The sequence below is a fragment of the Schistocerca serialis genome, chromosome 1 (assembly GCF_023864345.2).
Source record: "Schistocerca serialis cubense isolate TAMUIC-IGC-003099 chromosome 1, iqSchSeri2.2, whole genome shotgun sequence".
NCBI classification, from domain to species: domain Eukaryota; kingdom Metazoa; phylum Arthropoda; class Insecta; order Orthoptera; family Acrididae; genus Schistocerca; species Schistocerca serialis.
In genome coordinates, this window is record NC_064638.1 from 689,158,266 (window position 1) to 689,185,136 (window position 26,871).

The following is a 26,871-nucleotide window of genomic DNA, read 5'->3' on the forward strand; positions in this document are numbered from 1 at the left end:
ACACGACCACCAAGCTAGCGCAGCAGCTATGACCAAGTGACACATTTCCATTGATCCGTGGTGCAATCTCAATTATCCCATGACCACTGCAATTCTAATAGGCTATATTGTTGGGTCAACATGGGAGCACATAGGGGTTGTCCGTTGCAGAGTCCCACGCTCAATGATGTGCACTGAACACTGTGCTCTGAAAAACTTAGACATTATATGCAATGCAGCAGCATTGTATGCTGTCATCACAGAATGTGGCGGTTGGTGGTTGCCCTACTGTTAAGCAGAATAGTGACAGATTGCCACCTTTTCTGCTTAACAGTAGAGCAGCCACCAACTGCCACAGTCTGTAATGATCTGGATGCCCAACACCTTTTCGCCTACTCATAATTTCACTGACCTCCAACCACTTTCCATTGATGCTCATGACAGTAGCACAGGAACAGCTTCACCATTCCAAAGTTTCTCAATTACAGGTTCCAAGCCATAAAAATTAGTCCTTTGTCCATATCCTGTGTCCATAAATACACCAGGCAGCATTCTATCTCACAGAGAGCAGTGGTTTTAATGTTTTGACTCATCAATGTATGAATGATTTATTTCTTATGACCGAAAAATTAAATATTCAGTTTAATCCTAGTTACAATAATTTCTTGTCTTACATGCCCATATTAAGTTAAAATAGAATCCATACACATCCGAATCTGATATTGCTCATTGAAATATTTTACAGTTTTCTATCTGTTTTTAATGTAAATAGTTAATACATGTAGCCTACTATAGAACTGCTGCTTTACTAGGAGATAACGAGTATATGGAAAAATATTATGCTAAAAAAACTAATGTTCTGTTCTGATGAAACTCAGAGAAATGTCTATAATGATTGAAAAGGAAGAAGATTGTATGAGGACACCTATTATCTGTGGTTACAGTGAAACAAAAGAAAGAATTCTCATATTTCCTGGCCACTACATTAATTAGACAACACACAGAACATTAAATGACCAAACAATAGTATAGGAAGACAATTATTTACACACCATGGATTTGTAGCTTGGAGTACATCAACAAGTGCCTGCAGCTGATGGCGAAATGTGTCACTTACTGTTGGTTTACCCTTACTTGTACCACGAGATGACATTGTACCCATTCTAGTGGCACAACACATTAAATCCTGTTAAAAGAATTGAGAATCTTTAAATGCTTGCTGGTTAACAAGAACCAGTTATTAATGACAAGAACTGGTGCACCATCATATATGCTGGCAAAATTTTATATAAACTTGCAGAAAAATTAAAATATTGCAGCTATATACCTACATTTTACAGTAACAATAACATATCTACAGCATTACTTCACTGTAAAATATTAAAAATAGTAATAGTAATAATAATAAACAGTTATTTATTTAATGTCAGAGATGGACCTTATATTATGAAGGTAGTAATAAAGAAATTCTCTGTAGAAAAGTTTTCTCATCTTACAGTAAGTTACAATCTGGTAAGTGGTCTGTCCTACTGTAACTGTCTCAGAACATCACAAAATGCTTTAAATTCTACTTCCTTTTTGCCCTCTTTGGTAAGACAGTATTTAAGGATTTTTGGTGTTCAAAAGCACATCTGCTATAAAAGCTACTAAGATGAAAATATTTTTTCCATGTAAAGATTCATGACTAAAACAAATATTTCACTATGTACATTCAAAATTTTTAAAGGCCTGCCATCATCAAACTGAGCCTTCTTCAATTACTAATGTCTGATTAGTGTCATCTCTATGTACAAGGAATAAAATAATGCATACTATACCTGATATTTGGTTATCTCCTGTACAAAGTCATTTGTCGAGCGACTCATGAAGTCAAAGAAAACATCCTGCTGGACATCACGATTCTTGTCAACAAATCCTTCAACACAGTATGTCACACAACCAGCATAATGGTGAATACCAAATTCCTTCTCCCATTTTCTTCTATCATCACCTTTCACGTAATTTGGATGATTTTCAAATTCAGCATGAAGATTGGTCAAATATGCCAGATCGGATCCCTAGCAAGAAATTCATTAAGAATATTGGTTACAGTTTGAAAAAAAAATGTTGAAGAATATATAAAAAAGATTCAGAAAAAAGAACTTAAAGTAAAAGAATATTCTACATATTTGTCTCCATCGAAGGTGTCTTCATTCCACTGACTTACTCTAATCTTTTCTCTTCCTTTCCTCCCTCCACTTCCAATTTTCGTTGTTATTAACTTTTCATTTCCACTAACACTATGAAATTTCTCCCTGTCTTTAGCTCTAATCATTCACATTTATACCAAAAATAATATCCTCAAATTTTAATTTGAGCTATTATGATGCACATTACTTAAGTGGTTCTGAACCTCCCTGAGACCAGTGCCACTGAGTGCAAACAGATTTTAGCTAGAGACCCTCCTCACCCCTCTGTCATCAACATTACCACCTTACTAAATTTTAGAATGAAAAAGACTTTTTTTAACACTTTTACTTTAAAAACAACAAAAGGTATATGATATTTATTTTTTGTAGGTTTTTATTAAAAAAGTCTATGAGACAGCTGGTGCTGCTTATTTTTAACGCCATTTTTTTTTTTTTTTTATAAGATGATGAAGCAATTATCAGTTCATCACAAGTGTTACCTACAACTCATTCTCAGAAAAGAAAGCTAACTATCCACAGGAGGGTGGACATTTGTTACAAAACGTGCTTCCCCTCCACTACTCCTCTCCCCAGGACACTTGCTTCGCCCATCCTTGCATCGTTATTTAAAGTCAACCAAGTCAGCAATTGTGTGCTACAAATTACAGTTTGTACATTCACATGATTGCTGAATTACTTACTTCAGAAATGGCTAAAATTTAAGGCTTCACAGGCTGTGAATGTTTCGTGTCTCATGTTCCGTAATAACACTGGGTAACATCACATTGGGACTTTGCATGAAAATAGGTGTTTTTAAATTGTTTCTTAGAGCTGTTTACAAATATGGTATCAGATTTCCTTTAACACACACAGTTTTTTATATAATTATGTAATTCTGCTTCTGCTAAAATTGGTGTATCACAATGTACAGCGGTCAACATAATACATTAGAGTAATCGAAAACAGCCAGTAGTGATAAAAGCAAGCTCCTAAAAATGAAAGTGTGCAGGCAATTCCAATGTTTTTTGCTTCATCTAAAAAACTTACCTCGCTTATTCTGGTGTCAAATTAGGAGACCAAGATAAAATATTCGTGCCACATAGGTGTCATTAAGAAAACAGATCCAGAGGAAGCAGAAGACACTATATTAAAGGCATTGTATACACAAAGTTGAAATCAGCCACCACACCCGCACCACATGGACTCAGCATTCCCCAAACTGACCCACCTGAGCTGAAAGCAGAGCTGCTTATACAAGGTGAACTAAATAACTTAGTAAGACATCTGGGTTTCTCAAAGGATTTGTCACAAATTTTGGGTTCTCATTTAAAGAAGGGAAGACTGATAGCCCTTGGAACAACACTCTCCCAGTATCAGACAACAGATGAGGAGTTTCATGAGTACTTCACTGAAGATGGCTGTCTTGTTCATAGTAATAACATAGAAGGAGTAGTATCAACATGTAGAATCACATACAACAAGAAAGTATGGAGGTTATTTATTGACAGAACCCAAAAAAATATCAAGGCTGTACTCCTACACATTACCAATAACTGTGGTTCGATACCTGTAGTGTACTCTCATGTCTTGAAGGAACACTACAAAACACTGCACTGTTATTATCTTCAGAGCACGAATGGATGGTGTATGGTGATGTAAAGGTTGTAGGAATGCTTCATGGACAACAGAAAGGCTACACAAAATATCTATGCTTCCCCTGCCTATGGGATAGTCAGGGATCTGATTTACATTGGGTTAGAAAGAAATGGGCAGCTAGAACAAATCTGGATCCAGGAGACAAAACTGTTATAAAAGCAAGTTTGGTGAATTGAGAGAAAATTATTCTTCCACCCCTCCACATTACACTCAGGATCACGAAACAATTTGCAAAGGAATTGAATAAAGATGGTGAAAGTCTTAAGTACACCCATCAGAAATTCTCCTTTCTGTCTGTTGCTAAATTGAAAGAAGAAATCATTGTGGACGACAGATAAGAAATGTAATGACAGATGTATGATTTAAGGATATGATGACTTATGAGGAAAGAATGGCTTGGGTAGGATTCAAGAATTTGATGAAGTACCCAGGCTACAAGAAATTTGTGGAAGATATGAAAAATTTAGGTTGTAATATGAGCTCCAAGCTGCATTTCCTTCACAGCCATTTCAACTTTTTCCCTGAAAACTTGGGAGATTTTAGTGAAGAAGAAGGGGACCAATTCCACCAGAATATGATAAAAGGTACAAAGGCATCATCATGGCAAGTGGAATTTTGCATTTTTAGCTGACTATTGCTGTCTATGATGAGGGACAATGTGGAATCTCAACACGTAAGGTAATCTCGAAGATCACACTTCTGCAGCAAAAGGAAGTGAGTTTTAAGTCATTAATTGTACATCCTAGATTTTCCATGTGCCAAACCTAATGTTATATGTTGATAAACAATGTAATCATTACACAGTTATCTTTAATGATTTCATTTTTAGATAGTTATAGTTACCTTTCTGTGCTTAATTTCCTATACTCACATTAGAGGTTAAGTACCTATCTAAAATGAAATTCTGTAAAATCCTTATGTGATACATGAAATCTGGCTTCAGTTTCATAAACAAGAGGCCACAATGCATAAAAATAATAATAACAGAGTGTAAGCCATACATCAGTGTAGTAGCAATTATATAATTACCATTATGCTGTGCTGTCAGTTTATTCATTTATGGTTCCAAAGTGTATAATGAAGAAATTTTTGGTGTATTGTCGGAACTAACTACAACTCGGATAAGGCATTTTTCAGAGATATTTAAACATATGTGATGTATATGTCTGAATTTTACTGTCACAGATGCACAGGACAAAATACGAAGTATGTATGTGTGTTGTAGGTGAGCTATGTGTGGAAGTTGATGTTGACACATTCGTATCACAAGCTGTAGCCTTCACCACACTGTGTCACACACAATGTTAGTATCAGAAGAAAAGTAATTATTGGTAACTTAAACAATTAGCATTACAGTTTTACAAATTACTGATAACAGTAATCATCTTTTAAAAATAATACAGTTTCATGACCAAAACACAATTGAACCCCTTTGTTTTAACTCCTCAAAAAATTTCATTTTATCCCTCACAGGGTTATTACCCCTGAGTTGAGAACCACTGCTCTACTTCGAATAAAATCCTCGAGCTTTCGATGACCATCTTCGCCATTGTCATCAGGAGTTCACTGAACTCCTTACAATGATGGCAGAGATGGTCATCGAAAGCTTGAGGATTTTATTCGAATTGACGCGGCTTTAAAACCGAGAACTTTTTATTCATGTATGCCGTCTCTAAAGACTCCGAGGACACACTGTTCTACTTCTGTTGCTTAAATGCACATTGTTTGTCTCTCCTCAAAACATAATGTCAGACATTAATCTGCACAAATGAAAACGGTTTTACTGAATTTTTGTCAACAAACAAAACTTAATTTTAAAACACTGTATTATTCTGCAGTGTTTTCATGTCTGCAAACACTGATTCAATAGTGTTATTTTCATCACCAGCACAAATATGTAGAATTTTAAATGAACATCACTGGATTTGGTGTATGCTTACCTTTGGCATATGACACTGTTCAGTTAGGAGTTTAAGTATGCACCGTGGTGGTTTCTCAATCAGTTCCAAACAAGACGTATTATCTGTGAACTGAATATGAGCAAATTCGATCCCTTCTTGTTGGTACTGCAACAAAAAAAGACATGTCATATAATAGCATCCCATGAAAACATAAAATAACTGTATTATAAAAGCCTAGTGACTATCTGTGCCAGAAGAAATACATATATCAGATGGAGTAAAGGTATCAACTTCCTGTACAGTTGGGGATTTTGAGTGTTTGATATTCACATACACAAGACAGCTTTTGAGCTTTCACGCAATGTCCTTCTTCACAACCAACACACACACACACACACACACACACACACACACACACACACACACACACACACACACAGAGAGAGAGAGAGAGAGAGAGAGAGAGAGAGAATACATCTTTTCCTCCACGGACCCAACACTTTCTCACCATCCCCTTTCTAGACATTGACCTCCATCTTGCCGGAGGTTCCATATGAGCCCACAATCAACAGTAACTCCAGTTTGATAGCTTTCCATCTTATGCATGTAAAAAAGTCTCTGCTATAAGCCTGACCACCTGCAGATGGCACATCCGCGGTGATGGGCAATTCATTGTCCAGTATGCTGAAGATCTTACAAAGCCTTTCACATACAAGCACTACCCTCCAAACCCGATCAAAATGAGATCTCTAATGCCATATCTATTCACACCCCTATTTACTCCAACAATCCCCATAAAGTAGCTACAAAAGAACACATCCTTCACTACCCAATATGACTCCAGAGTGGAAAAATTTAACATCCTTCACCAAAAATTCGATTACAGATTGTCATGTCCTGAAATGAGAAACATCCTACTAAAAATATTTCTTACCCCTCTCAAAGCATTACTTTGCCACCCACACAACTTATGACAAATCCTGATCCACCTTTATGCCACACCTACTTCCAACCCCTTGTCACATGAGACACATCTCCATGGAAGACTCAGTTGCAAAACCTGTCCTATGCACATATCTGGCACATTCTATTCCAGTTATGTCAAAGATGTAGCTTACACTACCAAAAATAGAGTCCCTGTGAAAGTAGTCACGTCATATAGCACCTACGCAGCAACTCTTGCACAGACTTTTATGTGGGCATGACCACCAACCAGCTGTACTCTCAAACTAATGGTTGCTGCCAAACCTTAAGCAACATAGAAGTAGATCATCCTGTGGCAGGACATGCTGTTGAACACAGTATACTTGACTCCAATGGTGCTTTACAAATTGCACCCTCTGGCTCCTGAGCTCTGCCCCTTCCTCCCTCCATTTCCCTCAAAACACATTTCTCTGATTTGCATATACGAGAATGTCCTTACAACACATACTTCAACCCCATGATCTTCCTGGCCTTAGCCACCAGCAGGTCTGTCCCACACCCAACTCTTATCTTCCTACATGCCCACAAGTTTCACTCGTGTTACACCCACCCGCCCCCTCTTCGTGTGTTCTACCCCTTTCTCTCACTCCCAGTCCCCTCCTCCACTTCACTATGTGCTACACACTGCTGGTCCTGCCTATCCCTGGGCAGGCTCCCCAGTCCCACATTCCTATTCTGCCTCTCTCCCAGCTGTCAGTCACCCTTCCCTCTACACTCCTCTCCCCCTTCTTGCCTTCTCTCTCCGCTCATCACCTGTAATCTACACAACCTCTCACCTCACAAGGAAACATCAACTTAACCTCATATTTTACAGAGAGAAAAAAAAAAAAAAAAGAACACATTTGTAAGATATTAGTCTCTCCAATCTAGTCTGCCATGTACCCATCATTCGCCTAAAGGGATTGGCAACGTGTCAGACACTACGGTGTCGTGGGTTGCATACATACGAGGCATTACCTCCCCAAACTGCATCGATCACAACAAGGAAGACAGACAGCAGAAGGCAGGACAAGAGCCACCAAGGGTCCTCCGTGCCAGGAACCTATTTCCTCCACTGTGTCACGTGTGTGGAGTTGGATCGGCATGAATTCCTCCATGCCCTGGCTGTTTAGGGCAGCACAAGTCAATATAGTGGCAGTCTGCTCCACTGGAGCTCTGGGCCAATTTATGTGCCGGCTCTTAGCAGCCTATCAGTCAGAGCCTGGTTGGAAGCCACCGTAGAGGAACCTACGACTTTCCAGCAATATCCCGAGGCATACCTGTCCGCCAACTACACATAATGCTCAATCTCAATTGTTAGGGATTATCAGTAGCATAGCATTCACATCTCACTACATTTATTCACTGTGTGTTCCAGGTGTACGCCTGTTAGTATCTGAGAAGCTGTATTGTTTTTCATTCAGTAAAGTTTCCCTTTGTTCTTGATTACCTGGTCTTATTATTTCTTATCAAGCATTTCCCCATGGAAGATGTTATATCCTAGCCAGTAATGCCAACCAAGCCCGCTGCCAAAAGGTTGGCAGCATCAAAGTCCGGACGCCGTCCGCATAAGCAGCGCCAGCGATACAGGAAATCACCGCAAGTCTGCGCGCGCCACCGCTGGCTTCTGGCTTCTGGCTTCTTAAGCGCTGGAGTCACGAGCGCTAGGACAGTTCTGTATTCGCCGCTCAGTTGTATACTCGCCACCGAATTGTGTACTTGCTAGTCAGTCGTGTGTTCATCGCAGCAGAGTTGTTGTTTGTCGTCAGCCGATGCTGACCTAGCCGCTCCGACTCGAACTAGACAGATTTCTGTAGACACGGAGTTCACTACTGTGTTGCTGTATCTTCGTTAATAAAGATAAGTACCGACTTTTATTTAATCAGAGTGTTTGGGTTTTCATCTTTCTGTTCACTGTTCCAGCGGACCGGTCGGCCCGCTATTAAAAGTGTGGCGGTGACTTCGTAAGCCGTTTCTACAGCGAATTGCTTGTCGCTACGAACACCGCCACAAAACTGGCGACGAGGACTTCTGAACTCGTGTGCAGGGCTGGTTCAACTTGTTTCTGGTTATACTAATTATAGTGATAAAATTTTGGGGGCTGGTCTAATTTGTGTTCACTATGTCTGCCGAATTACAACAGTTGATCTTGTTACAGAGTCAGCAAATACAAAGTCTGGTGGAAGCAATCGCCAAACAAGCGGCTAATCCTCCAACACAAAAGGAACAAGCACAGGCAGCACCACCTTTCCGTGCTTTTGATGCATCAAGAGAAGAATGGCGAGAATATTTCGCGCAGTTGCAGGCGCACATGACAGTCTACAAAATCACGGGTACTGAGCGGCAGCTTTATTTAATTTCCACTGCAGGCGTGGAAGTCTATCGACTACTTTGTAAGTTGTTCCCGGAATCCAAGCCAGAAGCTTTAGACTATGACGTTGTTGTTAACAAGCTTGCTGAGTATTTCGAGTCGCGAGTTCATGTGGCAGCAGCCAGATTCAAGTTCTTCAGATTAAAGAAACTGCCACATCAATCTAATAAACAGTGGTTAACAGATTTACGGGGCCTCACCCGTCAGTGCCAATTTAATTGTGTGTGTGGAGCTTCCTACAGTGATGTCATGTTACGAGACGCTATTACTCAAAACATTGAAGATTCTCGTATTCGTGCTGCTATCTTAAAGTTGCCTGACCCGTCATTAGAGACTGTAATGAACATCATTGAAGCCCAAGATACTTTTGACTATGCTGAGTGTGAGTTAGATCAGCCATGTATTTCTCAAATTGCCTGTGCTAAGCAAGTTATGTCACGCCCGCGGCCCCACCGGCAGAGTCAGACTGTAAACACTAGCCGGCCGCGTCATGTTAAACACATTCGTCAGCCGCGTGTGCAAAATGATAGAGTTAAGTCTTGCCCTAAGTGTCTTCTTGCTCATCCTCGTGAACGTTGCCCGTTAAGAAACGCGGTTTGTCACTTTTGTCAAAGGAAAGGACACATCCAGACTGTTTGTTTGCGTAAACGCAAGAACAATTCTAGTGCTGCCCAGCCCATGGATATTCATGTTCTTCAAAGCCAGCCCGCCCAGAAGGTCGCGTTTAAAGACTCTTCCACGGTTCGTGTGGGTAATAAACTTGTTCACAATAAGCCACCCACCCAGCCCTCTGCTATGCGACCCAAGCGTAATTCAAACGCTGTAAAAAGTAATGTACAGACTGCAAATGAAGCAGGAGTTGTTGTTCCACCCGCCCAACCCACGAGTTGTCGTAAGCAGCGAACACGCGCTAAACGCGCTGATTTTGTGTCTTCCGCCTCCACTGCACCGATCCAGAGACAGTGTAATAAACTATTTGTGAAGCTACGCATCCAGGATAAGACCTTCAATTTTCAATTAGACACTGGTGCGTCTGTGACTCTCATAAATAGTGCTACGTATGCGGCTATCGGCCGCCCTAAACTTTCAGCGGCAAAACATTCTTTGGCTACTTATAGTGGAGAACAAATTCCTGTGTTAGGTGTATGTAGCGTGCCAGCCACATTCCGTGGCAATACAAAAACAGTTTCATTCACAGTGCTCCGCGCTACAGACAGTGTAAACATTTTCGGATTAGACTGTTTTGACTTGTTTGGCCTGTCTATCCAAGACAATGTGTTGCAAATTAATTCTGTTGTTGTTCCTCAAGACAGCATAACCGATTTTTGTAAACGATACAGTGACATATTTAAAGACGAACTAGGTTGTGTTGAGAACTTTGCCGCTCATATTACGTTAAAAGATAATGCTCAGCCTCGATTTTGTCGTGCTCGTCCAGTGCCTCACGCCCTCCGGGCACCTGTAGAAGATGAACTTCGTCGTTGGCAAAACACCGGTGTTATTCAACCCATTTCAGCGAGCCAGTGGGCTTCTCCCTTAGTTATTATAAAGAAACCGTCTGGCAAGTTACGTTTGTGTGCTGATTTTAAGTCGACAGTTAATCCTCAGACTGTCATTGATTCTTTTCCTTTGCCTAGACCGGATGAGCTGGTGGATAAGTTAGGGGAAGCTCGTTTCTTTTCCAAAATTGATCTCCGTGAAGCATATTTGTAATTGCCCCTCGACAACAGTATTTTGTCATAAACACGTCGTTGGGGTTGTTCCGTTTTCTGCGTTTGCCTTTTGGTTGTGCGTCAGCTCCAGCTGTTTTTCAGCGTTTTTTGTCACAACTTCTGGCTAATGTGCCATCGTGTTGCACCTATTTAGACGATATTGTTGTGTCCGGTCGGACGCCTGCTGAACATTTCCGTAATTTGGAGTGTTTGTTTACAGTGTTGTCTCAGGCAGGCCTACGTTGCAACATCGATAAATGTTCATTTTTCCTTACGGAGATGGAGTATCTGGGACATGTTATTAATGCTCAAGGCATTCATCCCTCCCAGTCACATTTAGCAGCTATTCGTGATTTGCCCGCCCCTCGCAATCTGCAGGAGTTGCAAGCAGTTCTTGGCAAATTGACATATTATATTAGGTTTATACCTAATGCATCACAGATTGCTGCGCCGTTGCATCGTCTCCGCCGTAAGAATGTTCCGTTTGTGTGGTCAGCTGATTGCCAATCAGCCTTTCAGCAGCTTAAAGAGGCTTTATTGAATGATCGTTGTCTGGTCCATTACGACCCTAACAAGCCTCTGGTGTTAGCTTGTGATGCCTCTTCTTTCGGCCTCGGTGCTGTGTTGTCTCACTGAGTCGGTAACACCGAACGTCCTATTGCGTTCGCATCTAAATTGCTAAACAAAGCTCAGTGTAATTATAGCCAATTGGACAAGGAAGCGTTGGCTATTGTGTTCGGTGTCACAAAATTCCATTACTACCTCTATGGTAGACCATTCTATTTAGTAACAGATCACAAGCCCCTGACGTCACTGTTTCATCCGTCTAAACCAGTTCCTCAGCAGACTACAACGTTGGGCTCTTTTGTTATCACAATACCCGTATGAGATACTGTATCACCCTACAGCTCAGCATGCAAACGCTGACGCGCTTTCTAGATTGCCAATTGCTGCGGATGATGTCTTCGATTCCTCTGACGACTCTTGCCATCAGATTGACGCCGATGAGCATCAATCCCTCCGGGATTTTCCGATTGATTATCGTCAGGTGGCACGTGAGACAGCTACGGATCCTCATCTGAGTTTACTATTACGTTTTGTTCAACGTGGTTACCCGTCCAAGGCAAAGGACATATCGGATCCTGTGGTTCGTCGCTATTATCCGCAACGTCATCTGTTGTCTGTTTCGCACGGAGTTTTGCTGTTACGCACCGAGAATGACCTGCTTCGTGTAGTGGTTCCCCAAGTGCTCCAATCCAAGGTCCTCGACTTGTTGCATCAAGGTCATTGGGGAGTGGTCCACACCAAGCAGCTTGCCCGCCGTCATTGTACATGGATCGGCATTGATAAGCAGCTTACGCAGATGTATACAGATTGTTCGACGTGTGCCGAACACCAAGCTGCTCAGCCTCAACGCTATTTTGAGTGGGCACGCCCTGCCGGTCCCTGGCAGCGAGTACATATTGATTTCGCTGGTCCATATTGGAATTCTCGTTGGCTCATCGTGATAGATGCATTTAGTAATTTTCCGTTTGTTGTGCCCATGCCGTCTACAATGTCTGCACAAACTATACAGGCGTTGACTTCAATTTTTTGTATTGAGGGTCTTCCAGAAGTTTTAGTGTCTGACAATGGTCCACAATTTACCTCTCCTGAATTTGAAAGTTTTTGTTCTGCCAATGGCATTCGCCATGTTCTTACTCCACCGTTCCACCCTCAATCGAATGGTGCAGCGGAACGTTTTGTACGCACATTCAAGGATCATATGGACCGCCTTCATGCTACGCACTCTCGTCAGCAGGCCCTCATCACGTTCCGGTCGTCGTACCAGACCACACCACGCGACGGCCCTTCGCCTGCAGAGCTTCTCCACGGCCGTCGTCATCGCACCCTACTACGGTTGTTGCACCCCCCGGATCGACCCGCCGCTTCTGAGCATCGCACGCGTTTTCAGCGCAACGACGCCGTTTTTTTCAGAGTTTATCACAGTCGCCGTCGTTGGGAACGTGGTACCGTGATAAGTGTCCAGGGTTGCGGTTTTTATACTGTTCGAGGGGCTACTGGGGTGCACAGGAGGCATCAGAACCAGTTGCGCCGCGCTGGCCGCCCGGATTCTGCCGCTCGTTCTTTGTCCACAGATTTGGTCCGCGGCGGGTTCCAGCCACGCCTTCCGACTTCGCTGCCGCCCCCAGGGCAGCAGCAGCAGCCGTCGCCGCTACCACGCCGACAGCCCGTCCCGTTGATGCCTCCCGCGCAGCTTCATCCGGGAGTGGCCCAGGTGGTCGCTCCGGTGCCTGCGGTCCCTCTTCAGTCGCCACCGCCTTCGGAGCTGATGGACGTCGACCCCTCAGCCGGGCCGCCTTCCCAAGCGGTGGCTGTGCAGCCTGTCCTGCAGCCGCTTTCCTTGGGCACCCCCAAGGAGTCTGACACCGCAGCGCCTTGTCCGCCGCCCATTCAGCAGCCGTCGACGCAGCGTCAGGAGACGCTGCCTCTCTTCGTGGGTCCCGACGCCCCGTCGCGTCCAGTACCAGAAGCTGCGCCCGTGGTCACAAGCGTGCACCCTGACCTCAGTTTTCAGTCGGTGTTTCCCGAGGCCCCGCGCAGCCAATGCTGGGGTGGGGACCGGGGACTGCCACTGACAACAGTCTCCGCCCCGGTCTCTTCTGCTACGCCTGCGGCCAGACCCCTCCCCCGCTGTCGACGCTCGCCACGTCATTATTCAACGACGGTGCGGCGATTTGGGGGGGAGGAGTGTTATATCCTAGCCAGTAATGCCAACCAAGCCCGCTGCCAAAAGGTTGGCAGCATCAAAGTCCGGACACCGTCCGCATAAGCAGCGCCAGCGATACAGGAAATCGCCGCAAGTCTGCGCGCGCCACCGCTGGCTTCTGGCTTCTTAAGCGCTGGAGTCGCGAGCGATAGGACAGTTCTGTATTCGCCGCTCAGTTGTATACTCGCCACCGAATTGTGTACTTGCTAGTCAGTCGTGTGTTCATCGCAGCAGAGTTGTTGTTTGTCGTCAGCCGACGCTGACCTAGCCGCTCCGACTCGAATTAGACAGATTTCTGTAGACACGGAGTTCACTCCTGTGTTGCTGTATCTTCGTTAATAAAGATAAGTACCGACTTTTATTTAATCAGAGTGTTTGGGTTTTCATCTTTCTGTTCACTGTTCCAGCGGACCGGTCGGCCCGCTATTAAAAGTGTGGCGGTGACTTTGTAAGCCGTTTCTACAGCGAATTGCTTGTCGCTACGAACACCGCCACAAAAGAAGATATAACAGAGCCCACACGAAAATTTGGGCTATAACTCCATTAGTATACAATTGTAGCATGAATATACTGATTTTAAACATGAAACAATGACAAATCCAGGATGGAATGTAACAATATTATGAAAAGAGTAGTCGCTACTCACCATACAGCGAAGATGCTGAGTTGCAGATATGCACAATAAAGAGACTGTCAGAAAGTGAGCTTTTGGCGAACAAGACAAGGCCTTCATTGAAAATTGACAATGTACACACCCACACACTCCCACAAACACAACTCCCACACATGACCACAGTCTTCGGTAGCTGAAGCCAGACAGTGGGAGGTGGGAAGAGAAAAGAGGGGGGGGGGGGTGGGGGGTGGGGTGGGGGGGGGGGGGGGGTTAGTGGAAAAGGAGAGAAGTAAAAAACTATGAATCGGACTGGAGTAGGTACTGGTGGGAGGATGTATGGGACAGCTCTTGTATCTGGATATTACAGGGTTATGAGCCACAAGGCAAGGGATTGGGAGCAGGGGTTGTATAGGGATGGATGAGGATATTGTGTAGGTTCGGTGGGCAGCGGAATACCGCTGTGGGAGGGATGGGAAGGATAGTGGATAGCACATTTCTCATTTCAGGGCATGATAAGAGCTAGTCGAAACCCTAGTGGAGAATGTAATTCAGTTGCTCCAGATATGTTTGGTACTGTGTCAAGAGGAGTGTTCTGTGGCCATACAGTGGGACTTTGGGAGGTGGTAGGTGATTAGAAAGATAAGGCATGGGAAATCTGATTTTGTACAAGGTTTGATGGGTAATTAGGGTTTGTGAAGGCCTCAGTGAGACCCTTGGTATATTTTGAGAGACACTGCTCATCACTACAAATGGGACAGCCACAGATGGCTAGGTTGTATGGAAGGAACTTGTGGGTATGGAAAGAATGGTAGCTGTCGAAGTGGAGGTATTGCTTGCGGTTGGTGGGTCTGATATGGCCAGGTGTACTGACATAGCCATCTTTAAGGTTGAGGTCAACATTGAAGAAGATGGCTTGTTGGGTTGAGTAGGACAAGGTGAAGTGAATGGGAAAGGAATTGAGGTTCTGGAGGAAAGTGGATGGGGTGTCCTCATCCTCAATCCAGATCATAAAGATGTCATCACTGCCTCCCTGCCTGACTCAGTTCACTCCTCCATCTAACCATGATCCACCCCCACTGACCCCAAATCATCCCCTGTTAGCTTTCCTGAATTTCTTAACCTCTAACCTTACTTCATTATCATTCCCCAAATCCCACAACATGCAAACTAACCTGACATCCACAGTAAGAACTGTAATCTATCACCTAAAAACTGCTCCCAATCCTACCTGCTGACAAAGGCTCCACCACTGTTGTCTTGAACCACATGGATTACTGGGTAGAAGGACTCTGCCAGCTGTCTGATTCATCCACCAACAAATCCTGCCACAGTCACCTCATTCCAGAAATTCAGCAGGATATACAGTCTTTCCTCAAATCATTGGGCCCATCCCAGAACCTTTCCCTGGAGTCCATCTCTCTCCTCACCCCTTTCAATCTCTGCTCTCCTACCTCCTACATGCTTTCTTAAAGTCCATAAACCCAACCACCCAGGATTCCCCATTGTGGCTGGTTACTGTGCTCCCACTGAGAGAATCTCTGCTCTTGTAGACCAACACCTTTAGCCTATTACTCACAACCTATGCTTGTACATAAAAGATACCAACCATTTCCTTCACCGATTCTCCAAAGTTCCTGCTCCTTTACCACTTGGTGCCCTGCTCATCACTGTCGATGGTACCTTCCTTTACACTAACATCCCTAATGCCCATGGCCTTACCGCTATTGAACACTACTTTCCCAACACCCGATGGCTTCCAAACCAACAACCCCCCTCCCAGTCACCATGAACAACTGTATCCTCAACCACAATTACTTCTCCTTTGAAGGAATTACCTACAATCAAATCTGGGGTATGGCTATGGGCACTCACATGGCACCATCCTATGCCACCCTATTCATGGGCCGTCTAGAGGAATCCTTCCTAAACACCCAGAATCCCAAACCCCTCATCAGGTTCAGATTCACTGATGACATCTTTGTGATCTGGATCAAGGGTGAGGATTCCCTAACCACATTCCTCCAGAACCTCAACATATTCTCACCCATTCACTTCACCTGATCCTACTCAACCGATCAAGTCACCTTCCTAGATGTAGACCTCCACCTCAAAGATGGTTACAACCTAGCCACCTGTGGCAGTCGTATCTGTAGTGATGAGCAGTCCCCCTCGAAATATACTGAGAACATCACTGAGGCCTTGACAGACTGTAATTACCCTCCCAATCTTGGATAAAAGCAGATCTCCGATGCCACATCTTTCCTGTCACCCAACATCTCCAAAAACTTCAACTGTCTGGCCACAGGGGAGCATTCCCCTCACATCTCAGTACCACCCAGGACTGGAGCAACTGAATTACAATCTCCGCCTGGGTTTCGGCTACCTCTTGTCATGCCCTGAAATGACAAATGTCCTACCCACTATCCTTTCCATCTCTCACAGTGGTATTCCACTGCCCACCGAATTTACACAATATCCTCATCAAACCCTACACAAACTACTGCCTAATGTCTCATATCCCTGTAACAGGTCTAGATGCAAGACCTGCCCCATACACCCTCCCACTGACACCTACTCCAGTTTGGCCACAAACATCACGTTTCCCATCAAAGGCAGGGCTACCTGTGAAACCAGTCATGTAATCTACAAGCTAACCTGCAAGCACTGTGTTGCATTCTACGTGGGCATGACAACCAACGAGCTGTCTTTCCACATGAATGGTCACCGACAAACTGGCTAAGAAACAGATGGGCCACTCCACAGCTGAGCACACCACCCAACATGATGTTCTTCATTTTAATGACTGCTTCACATCCTGTGGCACCTGGATTGTCCCCACCAACAGCAACTTTTCTGAATTGCGCATGTGGAAACTCTCCTTGCAATATATCCTATGTTCCCACAACCCTCCTGGCCTCGAACTACCCATCTAGCCCCTTCCCTGTTCCCATTCCAGCACTACACAGACCTCTATTCCACCAACACAGGCTATTTCTTTTACTTCTCTCCTTTTCCATTACCCTCTCCCCGCTTGCCCTCCATCTAACCTTCCAACTGTACCTAGCTAACATACCCTCTCTCCACTTTGTCCCTGTATGCTCCCACAAGCAGCACTTTATCATTCCCCACCTCTACCCTGCTATCCCTACCCCTCCTCCACCATACCCCCACCACCCGGTTGCCTCTCCCATCATACACTGCCGCTCGCTGTCTGGCTTTAGCTTCTAGAGGCTGTGGTCGTGTGTGTGAGCTGCATTTGCATGCACGCATGTGTGTGTGTGTGTGTGTGTGTTTGTGTGTGTGTGTGTGTGTGAGAGAGAGAGAGAGAGAGAGAGAGAGAGAGTTCGACAACTCACTTTCCAACAGTCTTTTTGTTGTGCCTTCCTGTGACTCAGCCTCTCCACTTTATGGGAAGTAGCAACTATCCTTTCCATAATATTGTTAGATTTTAAAAATGTACACACACCGGTTGTCACTCACTCCGCCTCACTCCTGCTACTTAACACCAGAATAAATGTACTGTACAAGTAAGTGAGTAAGAGGTTCATGAAATAATGTTTCAGCACTGGTAACCCACTTTGTCCATTGTGTGAAAATGCACAGTTTCTAAAGTGTACCTAGTTTCAGAGACCTCTTTCCTTTAAACATTTTTATCTTGCAATTCACAAATACAGTGTGAATGATGAAACAAATGAGTGTGTCATAAGCACTGTTTAATTATTAACATCACTGTTGTGCATTATTTTCTTTGGACTTTAAGGCTGACACTGTTAAGTTGAAAGTATTTCACTTCATTCCTCCGCTTCTTAGATTTATTCATTTTGATTTTGAGGCATATATACATAGCTTCATAATATCAATACAAGAGTCTTGTTAAAAAATACTGAATGTAAAAGAGCATATGGTTGATGTATTATGTACTCATATCACCTATCTATTTTTCATGTAGAATAACAAGTGTTCTTAAACAAGATTTTAAAACACATTGGGCCTTTTTTTTAACATCCAGTGAATAGGAGAGCTCTGTTTGTCATTCCCCTGAACAGTACTTCATGCTCAGTCATTACGCAGCGGCAGTGGGGCGTAGCAAGTGAGAAGCAACTAGTGTGTGTGAAGTATAAAAACTGTACATTCAGAAGGTCATTATTGGGTACTATTAGAAATATGGCTCAAATTATTACATAGGATCAATTTCTGGGGTGACTATCTTGCAATTGCATCATCCACAGGGAAATCACCCATGAGATGCAGGAGTTTCATCGTGTATGATATAAGGCTGGGGTACTATGGTAACTCTTTCAGAGTTGATGGGACACATACGTCCTACTAATGTAGTATGCAGTTTTCAACATTGGGACATCTCTGTTCCATACCTGCCTACTGTTAACAGCTAGTGAGAAGCTTTCCAAACTCGGAGAAAAATACTATGCACCATTGGGCTAAACATAAAGATTGCTGTGAGTGATCATTGGTGTGTTTCCACCTGGCATAGTGCACCTGCTTCATGAAAATCGAATCAAATCATCACCACCTCCATTCCAAGAATGTCTGATGTGATCATCGCGTGTAAATTGTCTTAATATATGATTTATTTTTGCTCTTGAATGGGGAGAAATGCATATTCATATCATGAAAAGGTTTGATTTTAGGTTATGAATTTCATAAGCCAAATGTGGAAAAAATATGTGGAACATCAGAGAAAATGAACAGTGTAAACTTACTAAATGTTCTATGGAAGGAGTTTTTAACTTTTTGACACCAAAAATGCTTTTTTTTTGTATTATGTGGTAAGTTTACAGTGTTCATTTTGCCCACTGTTTCACATATATTTTCTGCAATTGGCTTAAAAAATTCATAACCTAACATCAAACCTTTCAAGACAGGAATATACACTTCACTTCATTCAAGAGCAAAAATAAATCATGTACTAAGACAAGTTACACCTGATAATGAACCCACAGGGTCTGAAATGCATCATGTATTTAATAAAACATGAAAATTTGTGACTGAAGGTGTTTTTTTTTAAATTCATACATCCAGGGTATAGAATACAGTCACTTTTGCAGCTGCAAATTATGGATAACACTAAAAATCAAAGAATATGTTATGATAAATTATTACACTTCTCAGTAATTTTGCTGGTATGGACATAATTTGCAGTTAGGCTTTGTCATGAGTAAGTGACACAAGTCATTGACAACATGTGACAGCTTCAGGTGACAAAACACAACTGCAGATAGCTACAGAAGTTTCACAGATTGGCGACATCCATTTCCCTGCTTCTCGTATGCTGCAATGGATGATGTTTACATTCAAATGTGTTTGAATCTTGTCACTGCAACACATGTGACAGTGACAGCGACAGCTATGAGTCTCCTCAGAGAAATGTTGGGGTGAATGTGCCAGCTGTTATGAAATACTTATCAACCTCTTTTAAGAAAACTACTCAATGAAAAAATTTGATACTTTCTCATCTTACAACTTGATATCTTCACTTGATAAAGGAAATTTCTTTTTGTTATTTGTGTGCTGCAGGAAAATAAGTAAGCAACTGCACTTAAATTAAGAGTTTGCAGAGAGAAAAACACATTGCACAGACTTTGCATACAGCTCACTTTAAATCATACATATATGCATATGAAATGTTGCCAATATATCAAAATTGTATTTAAAGTCGAAAACAGCATGATCTTTCTCTCAGTTCTTTTGGATTGTATGTGTGGTGTATGGGTAGTGTGCCCTATTTCATTCCTGCACATCACAAATCATGTGGTTCTAAAAACTGTTATATTTCATAAATGGTTAAAGATACTGAAATGAAATATTTCAGAAATGACAGCATGTAAAGAGGATGTGTTTTGTCATCTGATTAACGCTTAAAACATAATGGTCAAATGTTTGAGCAGGGGAAAACCAAGCCTCACTATAAATTATACAATTAGTTGTTTACAAATTTTCATACGCAAACAAAGAGTAAGAAACAGACAAATAGGTTATCAAAGTAACCATCATGAGATCTAATTTTGCACAACAATTCACATTACTAACAAAGACACTACTAGCACACCATGGAGATCTCATGGAGAAAGGCATTCATTTTTCCTTCTTAATTAGTCATTCTTCTGCACTATCGGCAACTGGAAGTTTGTGGCCGTATAAGAAAGTGATAGCCAGATGTATCTCTACTCATCCACACATATTCTAAGAATCTGTTTAGTGATCTTTGTAGTTGATAATATAAATTACGGAATTCTCCATGAAGATTGCTCCCTTTGTAAATTTCTTACACAGCACTCATGTATTGCCGTATTTTCCTAAGTAAAGCTAATTTTGTTACCTAATTCTTGAGCTACAATATTCTACTGTTTATGGGTGCTGTTTTACAGAAACGGCTCATCGCTATAGCAGCCTTGTTGTAGTGGGAGTTTGTCACTTGCAGATAGGATACCTGAGCGTATCACACAATGCTACCACGTGTAACTGAAGGGTAACATTTCATATGTTGTGTGCTGTTGCTCACTTCTGTCACTTACAAGGGACATGGTCTTAGTGGGATGTACATGCCCTGGCAATCTTCATACAATGTGAAAAACATTGGTATATGGTGTGCCAGAGTCATCTTCAAATTTTATGTTGAAAATTTGTATGTGATATTTCAGGTTTCTCATTGTCGTGAGAATAAATGTGTTTTGGTACTGATTTGTGCTGTTGGTCGCTTCTGTCACCTACAGGGGAGATGCCTTTACACACAGAAATTTAACTTTGAGAATCCTAGATAAAACAAAAAACTTGACCTAGTTAGGTTCATGAGACACATGCGTACCACCCACCAATTTTCAAACCTTCATCTTAAAATTTTGTTGTTGATGAAAGTGTAATATTTTCCACAACAGAAGACAATTTTTTACCTTTTATTTATCAAATATGTGTAAAATGACTTTTAGCTACCAAAGTGTTAAGTAGTTTGGGTAGATGAAATAATATTACTTAGTGGAATGAAGATAAGTTTCTGATAGGATATCTTTCATTTTGGGTCAAAGCCATGGTGAAGGATGCGGTTAGGTTTTTCAAGGCATAGTTGCTACTAGATAATGAGAGGAATATCATCAGTAGGCTGGTTTATCATGACATTCAATTTGTTGATGTGATATTCCATTGCTCACACAACCTAGACAGTATCCTTGACCATCCTTATGCCATCCTTCTCCCAATCCCACATACCATTCCTCTGTACACAACACAGGTGTAAGTTTTGTCCCAGACACTCATCGACAACATCCCACTGTATTCCAATCACCAGGAATTCCCATCCAGTTGCACATCACATTTGCATGCAGCCACATCACACTGAGGATAAGTAAAAGAACTGGCCTGTGCATAAGCAAATAGTTTGGTCAGAAGAGGAGATAATGATGGTGCTGGGTAGTGATCGAAGTTTCATTAGAACAACTACCACCAGGTAGGTGAATGCTGAACTCAGTGAGTTGCCTCTTTGGACACATATTCAGTAACATTTTATAACGTCACATGACTGACTACTACCTACTCTGATTGCACTTACTGCACTTGGTGAGTACAATACCATGACGTATATGACTGATATAGCAATAACAACACTTAAAAGTGTTCTGGCTGGCAGCCACCAGGCATCTGAGATGGCCACTTTTTCGGAACAAAGTGATGGATTCACCCAATACCTAGAGCAAGAGTGAGTCTTCTGCACACAGACCATCTTATCCTGTGTGAACTCCACCAGCAGCACCGTAATTAATGTGTGCATCTGTATATGGATATGCCAACTAACCAGCTGTTTACTTGCATAAATGGCAGTTGCCAAACTGTAGCTAACTGCTAACTGTTCACATGGTTACTGGACATACATGCTATACACTGCAATACCAGTGAATACACAACAGCTACTTCAATACCTGTCCCTTTGGATTGCTCTTCACTTTATAACATCAACTCCTCTGAACTGCACAAGGGAGGGCACAGGTGGGGTCGAGGGAGAGGGCCCGAACGTCACTGTGGTATTCATACTTTCGATTCTCATAATCCACCTGGCTTGAACATCTCTACCATCACCTACCCCTTAAGTATCACCTAGCCCTCTTCTGTCATTTTCCACCACATTATTCCGTCTTGTCAACATTATACTCCCCCCCCCCTTCTCTCTCTCTCTCTCTCTCTCTCTCTCTCTCTCTCTCTCTGTGTGTGTGTGTGTGTGTGTGTGTGTGTGTGTGCGTGTGCGTGTGTGTGTGTGTGTGTGTGTGTGTGTTTCCATCTCTCTGTCTCTCTGTCTCTTGATCTCTCTCTCTCTCTCTCTCTTATATAAATGATTGAAGAAAACAACAGAGTGGCTAAATCTACATTACAGTATGGGAACCATCCGAACGTGAAAAAGAAGACTAATGATGTTCTGGATGAATTATCCAGCTTTTTGACTTCCACTGCTAAAGATCCATTCACAACAGTCAAATAAAATCTCTTATCACCAAATTACCACACTCTAGACAGACCGAGTAGTCGTTTTCTGCATTTCATATAAAAACTTAGCACATACTTTATGAATTTCCTTCTGCTGTGAAATAACACAGTGAAACTCATTTACAAACCATGAACATGAAAAGAAGCAAGGATACATGGGAAATATGAGTGTGACACTTGGGAGTCAGGATCTTGACTAGTTACAAATAATTATTACTAACTACATAAGAGTTCTGCACATTGTACCTAGCATTACTTTGATTCTACTAAAAATCAAACAACAGTGATTAATCTTTCAATATGTTATGCCAAGACAATATATGGACTACCCCAAGGGCCAGCAAATAGGTTATGTACAAAGGCAGAAAAATGGAGAATGTGTTAATTGGTTAAATCCAAAATAGCATAGCTTATTCCAATGACAACTTTAATTTAAGGAAATATTTTAAATTTTTGTCTGGTAAAAAAGTTCTTTGGTGTACACTATATTACTAGGAACTATTATATAATGTTGACTTATAGTATACCTCTCAAAACTTACAATCTCTTGTTCCAAGGCAAAAACATAGTGATTGAAGAATTTGTGAAGTTTTTCATTTGTATAATTGATGCACAGCTGTTCAAATGAATTCACGGTGAAGTTCTCAAAACCAAAAATATCGAGGACACCAAGGAAGCGGGAAGAATCCTGCCCAGGATTGGTACATGTATTTATGTGAGAGACTAGCCACGCAAATGTCCGAGAGTAAAGAGCCTTTGCCATGGCATGTCTGTTCTCCTTTGCCTGCAATAACAACAAAAACATCATAAATGAGCTTACAAACATATAAATTAATAATCAGTGTCAGACAGAAAAAACAAACCATTGTAAGGAGTAACCAAAAATATGTCAATGTTCACAATAGTTGTTAAGGAAATTGTATTCAATAAAATTAAAATTATGAGGATTTTAGGAGTAATATATCAAATACTGAAGAATGTTAGAATATTTTTAAAACCTGGGAAAGCCTAATGCTCTATAGTATGGCAGTTGAGAGGGAGGGTGACAGTGCAGTGACAGGATTTTGATACAATGACAGAACACAAGGAAAGTGAAATGCCTAATGCTGCAAAAAGGAAAAAAAATATATTATTCAAAATATTCGGCAATATGAGAATTTCTGTAACTTTGGGATGAAGCACATCATGGATGTATTTTCTAATGGAACTTCTTAACTTTTTTCTGTTGGCGATGTCTATTGGATCAAGGCATTACACATGAAGGACGTGTTACATAAAAATACAAGATCTTTTAATCAACAACATGAAGATCAAAAGAAGAGAGATGCACACCTACCAATGTGTGAGAGATAACAAAGAGCATGAACAGGTTCTAATTCAAAACATGGTTAAAAAAGATAAGCATAAAAAGGAAATGCCAGGCACAGAAGTCATAATTTTTTTAACACTGTTGTCATTTCTCCCTTGCAGAATTAATTAGTTCATGCAATTCTAACAAGACTTCAAGTGCATGTTTGTCATATACCAAATTTTAGTGTGTAATAAGTTATCTTTTGCTTCCTGTGTTTTTTATTTATTTTACTAAACAATCTACTTTTTGTGACAGGGAATATTATTAACAATATTTTCAGTTATCATTTGTTATTTTCATTTTACTTGCTTTTCAATTTTCATATAAAATTTTACTCATACGATCTTATTATATACTTGTTAATCTGTTTTTCTTCATCCTTTCTTTTACTTGCTTTTGAAGCAATCTTACACACTTTTATCTCACTTGCTTGTGAGCAAGGTTTGTAAATGGAGTATAAAGTTCTCCATCTTTTAAAATGTATGACACTTTGTTCTTCAAATCAGTGAATGTTAGCTAGAAAACAGAATACATTACACAATGTAAATCCTCTATGTAAATTTCTGAACAGATTTAAATTTTGTTTCAGATTTTAATTGAGAATCCATCTTCCAATCCACATTTTACCCATCCATACTAGATTTTCTAGTACTTTCCCTCCTTTTTTGATCTTGTTTGCACTCTTCTTCAACTGTTACCTCATCTTAGTTTTAATCTTTCTACTCTATCTTTTGTCTCCTGTGTTTTTTTTTTATTTATTTTACTGAACACTTTACTTTTTGTGACACGGAATAGCATTAACAATATTTTCAGTTATCATTTGTTATTTTCATTTTACACATTTCATTTTATCTCTTACTGTACGTCGTAACACAACTGGAGTACTGTAAGTTCTTTTCTTTTTTAGGGTTTTGTCCTCAGTCGACAAATACAGAACCTTATAGGATCTCTTTGTTGTCCATCTGTCTGTCTGTCCGACTGTTAAAAACCCCTTTTCTAAGAAACAGGTAGACACATCAAGTTGAAATTTATGACACGTACTAAGGCCTATAGTCCCTTCCTGGTATAAAAATTGAAGCTTTTAAGTCAATGTAGTCAAGATATATAGCCATTTATGTCTTTATTTTGATACTCATAAAATCACTCATCAAAACCTACAGTGTACTTTCCGTTGGCCTAGAATCATGAAATTTGGCATGAAGCAATGTTGCACAGTACAACCAATGGAAAAAATCCAGAAAACCATAAATTTGCCCAAACTTTCCGCCTTTACAAATGTCTGCTTGTGTCTGTGTATGTGCGGATGGATATGTGTGTGTGTGTGTGCGAGTGTATACCTGTCCTTTTTTCCCCCTAAGGTAAGTCTTTCCGCTCCCGGGATTGGAATGACTCCTTACCCTCTCCCTTAAAAGCCACATCCTTTCGTCTTTCCCTCTCCTTCCCTCTTTCCTAATGAAGCAACCGTTGGTTGCGAAAGCTTGAATTTTGTGTGTATGTTTGTGTTTGTTTGTGTGTCTATCAACCTGCCAGCGCTTTCGTTTGGTAAGTCACATCATCTTTGTTTTTAGATATATTTTTCCCACGTGGAATGTTTCCTTCTATTATATTCAAATTATTTAATTGGATAGACAAACAATCTACTCACCAAGCAGAAGAACACATACATAAAAAAACTGTTGTAACTGGCAAGATTTTGGAGCTAGTGACTCCTTCTTAATGTCAGGTTTGCTGTTGTAAATGTTTTAGGATTGGGTTGCGAAGTGATATTTCCAATTGGTAATACGCGCGAAAGGTAGGTTCTTCACCAAAGTTGCATGATCAAATGCAGGTTTAGGGCTGAAAGTGAAGCTCTTAGATAATACAGATAATTCAGGAGGGGAGAGTGCTTTAGATGAGAGGTTAAGGTCACTGTACTGTTGTGACACGTTCTTGGGATTATGGGTTATTCTTAGTCTGGGAGGCAGTGGTGATGGCTGTGGGATGTTAAGGAGGTTGGCCAAGCTCAATTCGTAGGAGAGAAATGATGGTTGATGGTGTGGCTGTTTAGGGAGTTGCAGAGGGACAGGAAGGGAATTACCACTGTTCAGGTAGTTTAGGAGAAGGTGGGATAGCTTTTTGAAGTGAAGTCTAGTATGTTATTGCAGTTTGAAGCTGGCATGGCAGATAATAACACCCAAGGAAACATATGGGGCAGATAACTGCATGATTTTGCAGACTGAAAGAAGTCTGGTAGGGTGGAAATTTGATGATGAGGCATATAGGTCACAGATTAGATAGGTAAGAGCAAGAGATTGCTATATTTAAAAATGTTAAAGGAATCTTGTGTAGAGTAGGATTGCACCCAGAAACAGGGACTTTCAATGTTAGACCTTTTGGGGTAACTCCAAGGGACAAGCAGGTTACACGAAACAGAATGTGGGACCTTAGTTTTGACTGTACAAAGGCATATTTTCAAAAAGAATGGATGTAATATGAGATGGGATTCATCATGGCAAGAGAGGACAGTTTGGAGAGTTAGAAATCATGGGAGTGGCAAAAATAAATAAATAAGCAGAGTATGGAAAAGGTAAGTAATCAGAAAAAAGCAAGGAAAAAAAGTCAGAAATAGAAAAATTAGAAATATTCATATGAAAATCGTTTATAAGAGGTAATGAGTAGGAGGTCTATATGATACGAAAAAAAATGATAAAAGGAAAAAATCGATCAGGGAAAGTCATGAAAACAGAAATTTTAGAAACTGGGTAAACAGAAAGTAAAAGTCACATGAGAAAATGTAATCTACTTAACTTGGCAATTAAAGTGGCAAAAGAAATGGCAATAAAAGTCGATCAAAGCACTTTGCTAAAAACAAACGCACAAAAAGTGAAGAAATTAATGTATAAACAAGATAAGTGGATGGT

At 41.3% G+C, this 26,871-nt stretch overlaps 1 protein-coding gene across 1 annotated transcript in view; it reads right to left on the bottom strand.

The window, feature by feature from the left end:
• The window catches only part of LOC126480634 (myosin-I heavy chain), an 804,636-nt gene that overhangs the window by 169,006 nt on the left and 608,759 nt on the right, over positions 1-26,871 (bottom strand). The window contains exons 8-11 of the mRNA XM_050103881.1: positions 23,162-23,404; positions 5,744-5,869; positions 1,797-2,036; positions 1,032-1,165 (exon numbers count right to left, since the gene is read on the bottom strand). Coding sequence (XP_049959838.1) covers positions 1,032-1,165; positions 1,797-2,036; positions 5,744-5,869; positions 23,162-23,404 — 743 coding nt within the window. The remainder of the gene's footprint in view (positions 1-1,031; positions 1,166-1,796; positions 2,037-5,743; positions 5,870-23,161; positions 23,405-26,871) is intronic.